Below are 10,786 nucleotides of genomic sequence, written 5' to 3'. Positions count from 1 at the left end.
TGGGAGCTCTACAGGGGCAAGAGTTTTTGTCTGCTTTGTTCACTATAGTTTCTCTCGCATCCAGAAGAGCACATGGTTAGTGCTCAATAAACGCACACAACAGTATGTCTAGAAACTTTTGTAATTAGGAAGACAAGCCTGCCTTACATCCTTTTGTCCTACCCATTTTGCTTGCTTTTCAGTGACACATGTAAAAAGGAGAGTGAACAAGCTGTAATATGCCATCATCACATCAACATTGTTTGATGTAATATGTTTATGTACATGCTACACAGTGTTCCATTACTAGATGTCTCCATATAATCCTCAACAGAATTACATTACACAAGGGAACTTAAATTCTGTCCACATTTATAAGTTTTCATCATGAGAGGAGTATCAAAGTACAAAGTAGTGAGTCCTTAAAAAATTTTTTTAAATTGAATTAGTTTCCAACATATTCAATAAAAAGCTCTGATGATTTCTTTTGATGCTGGTAAACTCCAGAGAAGGTAGCAGAACCCAGGACCATCTCAACCTCAGGTAATTTTTGGTGTCAACAGACTTAAACACTTAGAGTGCTACTTAAAGTTCATTTCATTGTCATCACAATAAAGCTCTCTCACACCACATAGACACCGTCTGGGTGGTGTCGCACTAATGTTCGTTCCCTAGAAAATTCAGTGCTATCGGATTTTCTTGCACCAAGTATCAAATGAGACGGCCTCCTTCATTTAGGACAGGACCACATCTGAGGAAGTTGAGAATGATCAGAACATCTGTATTCATTCCCAGTGCACGTGGGATGAGCACAAAGACAAATGAGAATGGCAACGTCATCATGTGTGTAGGGCAGTTCCTCCCGTGCCCCCCACCCCGCCCCCGTGCTACCATGTGGGAACAATGGAAGAACAGGAAATGAAAATCTGGCTCACTGTGTTGTGAGGTGAGCTGATTCTATCTGAATCTACAGGTCTCTTTTATTCTCCTTTTTTCGGGTTCAGACCTTACCTGGCACATATCAGACTATAATATCAAGTTGATATAAAGTTAGGTCTAAAAATTGTGCTCTGCTATTTTGAAAGTTTGGAATACGGTGGTTTCTCTTTTCATGAGCTTTTTCTTTCCATGTGCCTGGAAACAGACTTTCATGCACTTATCTGCAAACGTGAGTGTCAAATATAAGAGATACTAGTTGCCAAGTTGAAGTAGCAAAAGCTATAGCTTCAGAAGTTTGGAGATTGCTAAGGGATTTCCTAATCAGAATGCAACTGTTTTCTAACTCGGACAGAAGAGGAAGTATTTTGTACGCTTTGTAAATCAGTCCCTTCCTGGTTCTACCAACTCTCCACTGAAAGCTATCACCTGCAACCGTTAACCAACCAATGTGTAAAATAAAATATTGCCCAGGTCACTGTGGCTTCACCTTGCTACAACAAAATGAGAGCAAAAAAGGCAGTGTGTTTTTCATAAAACTAAGTTAATTCAATTTAAATGATTCTGAGATTATGTTCTTACTTTTTTTGGTACCAAAATGCCTTTTCAACTATATAATGATGCTAACAGCAGATAGTACTTTGGATCTTCCTGTTTTTATTTTGCATCCTCAGCTGGCAAAATTAAAAGCTAGAAACGCCTAAACACTGCAATTTACTTTTTTTTTTTTTTTTTTTTGGACAAATCTCCTAGTGCTTAAAACTCAGAGCCTAAGAACCACAGCCTTGGTAAAGACCTATCTTCTGTATTGCATGTTTCACAATATTGAATTATTTCTTGATGATTTCCTTCAAACAAGTTATGGAGCAGGATAAAAGTAAGTCTCAGTTTATATTAAGCCAGTGTCAAAACAGCCTTAATTTCGAGTACGAAAGAAATACATTTTTTCAATCAACACCATGGTTATATCACCTTTTATTAAAACTAGTCATATTGCTATCAATAGGGTATCAGTTTAAAACTACAAGGCCACTTCTCTGTTATCATTACTGTTGTGGGAATAGCGTGTGGTCACATATGTGAGCAGTATTGGTGCAGTGCAGAAACAGAAGAGGCTGGGGACTAAGCAAGCCACTTTCCTGGATAACGGTCTTAGTGACACCATAAGCAGCTGCCCATCTCAGTGTACTTTCTGGTCCATTTACCTTTATAAATCATACCATATAGCCTTCAGTATTTACATGCATTTAAACTGAAAAGAAATATGTATCAGAGGAAAGCATATTTTAGCAGGCTTCATGTGTCAAAAAGAACTCCATATTTCATGTCTTATTTTTATGTGATCAGCTACCCTTGAGCATAAAAAGTTCCATATAAATGTACAAGCCGGGACATACTTTTAGAAAACCTTCTAGTGATGTATATTGCAATATGTCCTCCCATAAGTGAATCAATTCAGCTCCACTCCCCCAAAAGTGTTTAAAAAAAAATGGGGGGTGGGGGGAGCTGGCCATTACTTTTTAAAGTATATTTCAGAGAAAATACAAAGATCATCATCGTTGGCATTTTGGCCAGACGAAACCACTGAAGCATTACGTCTGTCTCTGTTGTTCTGTGATTTGCTACAATCATGTTCCTTCCCATTACACTGTTCTTGCTAGTATTAGTTCTATGTCCATTTGATATGAGCATTTATATTAAACTTCAAAATAACTCCTGGTAGTATCCAGAATATATGTCTGGAATTCCTGAAAGCAACTTCTTTCAGGACAACATTTAGCCTTATTAGTAATTGATAAATGACAACCGCAGATTTTGGAGAGGGGGGTGTCTTGCCGTAATCCTGTGTAGGTTGGTGCACCCAGCCAAGCTACTCAGTGCAGTTATCAATGCTTAATTCTTCTTGGCTTTCTTCAGATAGCGAGCCCGTGTGGATTTGCCCATATTCATGGTTATTTTAAAATACAGCCAGGTAGGCATGACTGAAATTATCGAGCCCTAGGGAAAGAAATGGGGAGATAGATAATTAAAGCCTATAATTTGAGCTAACTTAAAGCATCTGATCTTATGTTTTACTTTATTGTTGTTTTCTTTGTAGGTAACTTCTAAAATAAAACCACGCTGACAGCGTGGAACCTGCTTGGGATTCTCTCTCTCCCCGCTCTCTCTCTGCACCTCCCCGGCTTATGCACACACCCACACCCACACACACTCTCTCTCTATCTCTCAAAATAAATAAACTTAAAAACAAAACACAACACAGATGCCTTGTTAGTAAGGCTAGACAATGCATATATGCTAATACATCACATGCTGTTTTGTGACTCAGTGGGAATGAAAGCCCCACAGCAAACTACTGATTTGAGACTTGAAAATCTACATACCATAAGAGAATGGATCAGGTATCCAGTGGTTCGGGACTGCAAGCCCACCGTTTTAATCGCAGACTTCACGAAGGTCTCTGCAGAGGGCGTATCCAGAGTGGGCTTTCGGATTTTAGACAGCTTTGTAGCTATGAAGAATGGCAGGACACTCTAGAAAGGCAACAGCCCCCGCCCCCCCCAAAAAACACACTGGTAATTAGGAAAGCAACTAATCCAGAATCTAATGACGCCTGATTGCTCTCAGTGGCACAAACGCAGACACCTTTTGGTGAAATCTAAAGTGTGTATCTTGAGAGAGAGAAGCACATGGAAAGCCAGCTTGAGAGGATACATGACAGATAAAGTAAATTGTAACAAGGCAATCTATCAATGAAACAACATGAGACTGAAAAAGTATTAAATATAAGCAGAAGTAAACGTCTGTGAACCTTTCAAAAGAAGGAACTGAACAAATCTAGAGGGCAGAGATTCCAGATAGGATACTCTTTCCACTCTGAATTGAGCACCATTACAAAACCACCACGTAGATTTTTGACATCTGATCCTCCTCAAGAGATGATGCTAATTGTCTTCACAATTTGTGGTTCATTAAGATGGTTCTACCAGCTTTGGTCCCTCTAAACTAAGCGTTTCCCTTTCTCAGCCTTTGACAACCACTCTTCTTCCCTAGTTTATCATCATTCTGCATCTGAGCTTTATAAACTTTGCTACTAATAAGATAGGGCCACCTCGCCTTTTCTTTCTTTTGTTCTTTGTGGGGGAGACACTATGAGCATATGGCAACAGCTTGGGTAAGCAAGGGACACTTGATGGGGGTGGTGTGGGATGACAGGTCTGAACACTACCTGTTAGAAGAACTTAACTAGTGTCAGGTTCTCTACTGCTTATGTTTGATACATTTGGACAGGATCCAACATAGAATATAAAGGAACCCTATTACAATGGTACTGAGTCATGATGCAAAAGGACCCTTCTAGCTTGAAGTAACTTGGGCTTGTCTCTTCACCAAAGAGGGAATGTATTCTGTTTATCACACATGCATGAGAGGAAAGAGTACAAATTACAATGATACTTCTATTAAACAAAAGGATCCAACACCTGGTGGTCAAAATCAAAAACTTTACTAGAGGTACAGAAGTAAAATTGAGATGTGCACTAAGTAAACTAACGTCCCCAAAGTACCTCCATACCTGGGCAGACTTTGATTAGGTGACTCTTGGTTTTTGAGAATTTGTTTGTCACTATCCACCTATCTCCCACTTACGGAGCAAAAATATTTTGTCAAAAAGGCCTTTACTTTTAAAGCCATATTGCAGCAAGGATACAGTATATGAGAGCACAAACCGAAGAGAGATCTCAGACTAACACAGTATGAAATGTTTGCTAAGGCTCATACAACGGATAAGGAAAGAAAACGTTGTTCACCAAGCTGAGTAGCAAAAGCAAAGCCAAAGAAAGCATATGCACTGTGCTCTGTCTCAAATAATGAAGGCGCATAAGCAAGCCGTGTCACATCTCTGTCTCGGGTTTCCTGGTTACAGAAAAGTAAAGATCAAAAACACGTTCCCATTTACAGATCACAAGCCTGCCAAGAGTACCATAAAGTTTTAAGTGCCTCAGGATGAATATGGTCTGATAATCATACCTCCCGATTACACAATGAGATTATCACCCTCCCTCTCTCTGTAGATACATGGCAGAAATCGGACTAGTTTGATCTTGCAGAAGAATTAAGTCGCACTGCCTGGCTGAACCACTTGATGGCAGCACAAGTTAGCTCACCATTCAGCTAACCCATCCAGATAGGGAGCCTCCCAGCTCCAGAGGTGGAGACAGGAGACACATGCCTAGGAATCCCAACTTAATCAATGTCCTTCCAGTAAAGAAATGCCAATCCAATTCTGGAAAGGGTATTTATTAATTTCTGACAGTGGTTTAAAGTCAAGGCAATTAACGTGGGCTGGCAGAAGATGCAAAGGATTCAGAGATGAAATAACTTTAGAGCTCCGTCTTAAAGTGGAGGAGTTTGCCAGGTAAACAAACAAGTGGAGAATGTTTCGGGTACTGAGAATAGCAGGGGCAGAGAAAAGGAGAGAGAGAGAGGGAATGAGCGTGATGTTCTCAGGGAGCTGGGAGCTGTGCAGTGCGGTTCAAGTGCTGGAATTGTGTGAGGCAGGGGCAGGAGGAAAGCTACACTCAACAGAAAACTAAACCCAAGCACTGGACAGTAGTGATTTCTAGAGCACAAACCCTAAGAAAACATGGCATTAATCACCACTCTATTGCCGGTACTTAGAGCAGACCTAGCACACAGGAGGGGCGCACAGATTTCCTGAGTGACTTAGCAACAGAATACCTCAGTGTGCACAGCACTGAAGAACTGTAGTGGGGTCCCCTTCCACTGCTGCAGTCCAGAAAATTAATTATACCAGTAAGTTGACAGTGTTAATATGAGAGGTTAGACCAAAATTTTAGATATTCTGAAGCTTAAGCAAGATCATCTATCTAAACCAAGATAAATGTATAGGTCTAGTTACTTGCCAAGAATTTAAAAAGGATATTTCAAAATGCTCAGCATCACTCATCATCAGGGAAATACAAATCAAAACCACAATGGGATACCACCTCACACCTGGCAGAATGGCTAACACTAACAACTCAGGCAACAACAGATGTTGGCGAGGATGCGGAGAAAGAGGATCTCTTTTGCACTGATGGTGGCAATGCAAGCTGGCGCAGCCACTCTGGAAACCAGTATGGAGGTTCCTCAAAAAGTTGAAAATAGAACTACCCTATGACCCAGCAATTGCACAACTAGGTATTTATCCAAGGGATACAGGTATGCTGTTTCGAAAGGGTACATGCACCCCAATGTTTATAGCAGCACTATCGACAATAGCCAAAGTATGGAAAGAGCCCGAATGTCCATTGATGGATGAATGGATAAAACAGATGTGGTGTATATATACAATGGCGTATTACTCAGCAATCAAAAAGAATGAAATCTTGCCATTTGCAACCACATGGATGGAACTAGAGGGTATTATGCTAAGCAAAATTAGTCAGAGAAAGACAAATATATGACTTCACTCATATGAGGAATTTAAGATACAAAACAGATGAACACAAGGGAAGGGAAGCAAAAATAATATAAAAACAGGGAGGGAGACAAAACATAAGAGACTCTTAAATACGGAGAATAAACAGAGGATTACAGGAGGGGTTGTGGGAAGGGGGATGGGCTAAATGGGTAAGGGGCACTAAGGAATCTACTCCTGAAATCATTGTTGCACTATATGCTAACTAACTTGGATGTAAATTAAAAAAATAAATTAAATTAAAAAAATAAAAAGGATATTTCAAGTTATTGTAAAAGAAATGTAACTCAAAACGTCATCTAGGTCCCTCCTTAAAAACTTCAACAAAAACACAATAAACAAGGGGGCGCGTGGGTGGCTCAGTTGGTTAAGCATTCAACTTCAGCTCAGGTCATGATCTCACAGTTCATGAGTTTGAGCCCCACGTCGGGGTCTGTGCTGACAATTGGGAGCCTGGAGCCTGCTTCGGATTCTGTGTCTCCCTCTCTCTCTGCCCCTCCCCCGTTCACATTCTCTCTCTCTCTCTCTCTCTCTCTCTCTCTCTCTCTCTCTCTCTCTCTCTCTCTCAAAACAACAACAACAAAAACAAAAACAAAAGAAACCCCAAACAATAATTAATCCATTTTCCTGTCTACTCATGCAAACATTACAGTGAACTGGTCGAGTGTACTCACCCTTCTATAGTTAGTATTTTGGGCAGAACAAATCTTACAACTTGCTTAAGCTCAAAACTTTGCCACTATAAACACTACTCCTTGGAAACAACCTGGGTCTTCACAGCCATAGGTGCAGGCAAGTGCCCTGGTCTTCCAACTTAGAATCCCAAAGTGAAAATAACTAACTAGGCCATAAAGCGAAGCTGTTGATGTTTTGTCCTTATTCAGCCTGTTTATAAGAAAAAAAAAATCTCTGAAGACAACTTGGTATCCCTTTTCTCATGCACTGGAGTAGCTTGCTTAGGTAATGTGGTCTTCACAAGACAATTTAGGGGGCCTTGCTCAGAATAGGAAGGAAGGCCACTGGAACTTCATATCATGGAGTAATGGAAAGATGGAGCCCAACACTGTGCGGCAGATATTCAAGAATCAAATACTGAACCTTGTAATTTCAGGTGATAAAGTATCTCTCATACCGTCACCCGTGTACTAAACACGTCTTCTTGAATTTAAAAATGACCAGAACAGGGGCACCTGGGTGGCTCAGTCGGTTAAGCATCTGACTTTGGTTCAGGTCATGATCTCATGGTTTCTGGGTTCAAGCCCCGTGTCGGGCTCTGTGCTGAGAGCTGAGAGCCTGGAGCCTGCTTCAGCCTCTGTGTCTCCCTCTCTCTTTGCAGCCTCCCTGCTCGTGCTCTGCCTCTCTCTCTCTCTCAAAAATAAATAAACATTTAAAAAATTAATAATAAATGAGTAAAAACGACCGGAACAACTCACAACCATGCTTTGGCAAACATGGATCCAGAGGGCACTGGGCTCCAGTCTATTTGCACAATATGGAATTCTAGACACGATGTCTCATCTGCCTTTTAGGAGTATTACGTTCGACAGTGTGACTGGCTCACATTCTTAAGGCAGAGGCTGTGGCTCCTATGAGGCATTTTAGAGAATCTTTTCTCCTTACATCTGTGTATTCATCTTCCATTTCAGGATCTGATATCCTCCAGATCTAACTCTATACTTAGATCCTAGCTTTGGAGTTTGTGTTATTTTACTTGCAGACCATGAGATGAGCATTTCCACAAAAAGGCTGTTGCTTTTTACCTGGACTTCCTAGAAAATGTTTGGGAAAAGGAATCACTCTGATGATGCAGAGATCCCTGACTACATGGCATTGAGCGAAGGCCTCACGGTAACATTACCTATAAACTTTAACACCTAAGCCCCATATGAAGGGGTTAAAATGTTGTATGTTCTGTACAAAGAAAATCCTCCCCCCTTTTTTTAAAGTTTATTTATTTTGAAAGAGAGAGAGAGCAAGCAGGAGAGGGACAGAAAGAGAGGTGGTGGGAGGAGGGAGGGAGAGGGGGAGAGGGAGGGAGGGAGGGAGGGGGGGGGAGAGAGAGAGAGAGAGAGAGAGAAAATCAAGCAGGCTCTGCACTGTTATCATGGAGCCCAATGCAGGGCTCGAACTTGTAAACTGTGTGATCATGACCTGAGCCGAAACCAAGAGTTGGACCTTAACTGACTGAGCCACCCAGGTGCCCCTGTACAAAGAAAATACTTGATAAACACTGGCTGGCTGATAATCTTACAAATGGCCTATTTCTGAATATGTGGAATTTATATGTTAACATTCATAGAACAAAAGGAGAAACAGAGTAATATCACAAAAAGCATTTATTTAACAACAAATATTTCCTGAGCACCTGGTAGGACACTGTTTTAGGCAGTGGAATATGGTTGTGAACAAAAGGAAAGTCCCTAATCTTACAGAGCTTACATCTGGGGTGGGGGTGGGGGCCCACAGACTACAAACAGTAAAAAATGTATGCTATATTGGGAGGCAATAATAAAAAGGAAAAAGAAAAGTAAACCTGAGTAGCGACAGAGGTGACAGCAGCTGTTCCTGCAGGTGACCAAGAAAGACCTCTCTGATGTGGTGACAAAGATGTCAATCTTTGCTTATATGAGCTAGCAAAAAGGCTATCTGGGTAAAGATCCTTTTAGACTGCAAGAACAGCAAGTGCAAAGGCCCTGAGGTGGACATGTGCTTGGAGTGTTTGAGGAACTTCAAGGGGACCAGAGATATAGCGGCAGGGGGAGGGGTTGGGAGGGGGCAAGATAATGTGGAACGTCTGAAATCAGAACATGGTAGGTCCTAAGAATTCATGCTTTTACTCTGAAAGAAATGAAAAGCCACGGGAGAATTTTTTTTAGCAGAGAGGTAAAATGTCCTTGATTTAGCTTTAAAGAGATGACTGTGACTGCTGGGAGCAGACTGGGGCTACAGGCAAGGATGGGAATGGGGAGGCTGAGGAGGAAGGGACTGCAGAATGTCTAGGGCAAGAGATCGTGACAGCTTAAATTACTGGTAGCAGTGGTGGTCACAAGAAGTGGTCAGATAGTGGATAAACCGAAGTTGGTAGGATTTCCCAATGGAATGAATTTGAAATATGAGAGAAAGAGGCAGCGGGGTATGAGGTGGGAGAATGTCAGTGTTGAAACCAGACAGCCTTGACCACATACCAGGTGTCTGATCTGACCAAAATACTGAGATTCAGTTTCTTCCTCTGCAACTGGGGGAGACAGCATCTTCCTTGCTGTGCTACTGTGAGGATTAAATAAAATACTGTCAGGTAAAGAATGTGGAATTTGAACCCTAGTATATATTTGCAATTACTTTCTAAGTTTTAGAATATGTATATTTTTCAGGATGAATTTAGAAAGAAAAACTTGGCTGAATTTTTATAGCTTGTAAGGATGCCGTATTTATAAAGAATGACTATTGAGATAACCACCTGGATGTGTCAGTTGTTTCTGGACTTACTACCTCTTACATTTTAAAATTATTGCCCCTTAAGTTTTTACTTCTTGTGGGGCAACACTGTTTTAAGGGACCAAGCAAAAAAGATGTTACCGATGACAAACATGGAGAGTCACCTGGCTGGAAGGGACTGGAGACCACGGATCCCAACAGGACTAATGTTACTGTTCTTAAGCCATTTCTCAAAGTTGGTGCAATTGACCAGATATGATTATCTCCTGGGAGAATTATATTGCTTTATAGTTCTATTTAGATTCCATCTGCACTAACAAAGACACACTCCATTACCTTCTTTTATTGGCATTGGCAATTAAAAAGAAGAATGGATGAAGAATTCTGTTTTCAATCTCGATAGCCACTTCCTAGTATTTGGCTTGCTAGCTCTTTGAAGCCCAGTAGATCCATATGATTACTCTAAGCTATAAAATATTTAACAAAATATAAAAGAGGAAATATCTTCTTTCATTTAAAAAAAAAACTTGAATTTTGTCTTCTCCCTCATCTCTATGTGTCTTATTTATTTTCTAAATTTATTCTGATTACTACATTTAGCTGAATTAACAAAGCCACCAACTCTCATCACCCAAGAGGACCAAAGCACTGGAAGGTGGTAACTTAAGAGAAGGGGGGGCCAGGTGAATGTCCCCATTATGGTTAAGTTCACCTCGAAACGGAGCATTCTTCTGCAATTTGCTGCTAAAAAAAAAAGAAAGAAAGAAAACCCATTTCATTTTCAGGCCAGCTGAAACCTGCAACTGTCTTCTCTGGGTTTAGTGGTCTCAACCTGTGTACTCGCCTGTCCTCTGATAACGAGCCAGGTAAACTGAACCCTAAGGGATGGCTGTAGAGACTTGGCTTCCCAGGAGGACTGTATGGTGCAGAGAAAGAGAAAGAACACAGACTCCA

At 40.9% G+C, this 10,786-nt stretch overlaps 1 protein-coding gene across 1 annotated transcript in view; it reads right to left on the bottom strand.

Moving 5' to 3' along the window:
* Positions 1-1,873: 1,873 nt before the first annotated feature.
* The window catches only part of HSD17B12 (hydroxysteroid 17-beta dehydrogenase 12), a 167,597-nt gene continuing 158,684 nt past the window's right edge, over positions 1,874-10,786 (bottom strand). Inside the window, exons 10-11 of the mRNA XM_003993185.5 lie at positions 3,300-3,449; positions 1,874-2,913 (exon numbers count right to left, since the gene is read on the bottom strand). Coding sequence (XP_003993234.2) covers positions 2,809-2,913; positions 3,300-3,449 — 255 coding nt within the window. The 3' untranslated portion in view covers positions 1,874-2,808. The remainder of the gene's footprint in view (positions 2,914-3,299; positions 3,450-10,786) is intronic.

Source organism: Felis catus, chromosome D1, assembly GCF_018350175.1.
Source record: "Felis catus isolate Fca126 chromosome D1, F.catus_Fca126_mat1.0, whole genome shotgun sequence".
Taxonomy (NCBI): domain Eukaryota; kingdom Metazoa; phylum Chordata; class Mammalia; order Carnivora; family Felidae; genus Felis; species Felis catus.
This window is presented reverse-complemented; position numbering and strand designations above follow the sequence as displayed.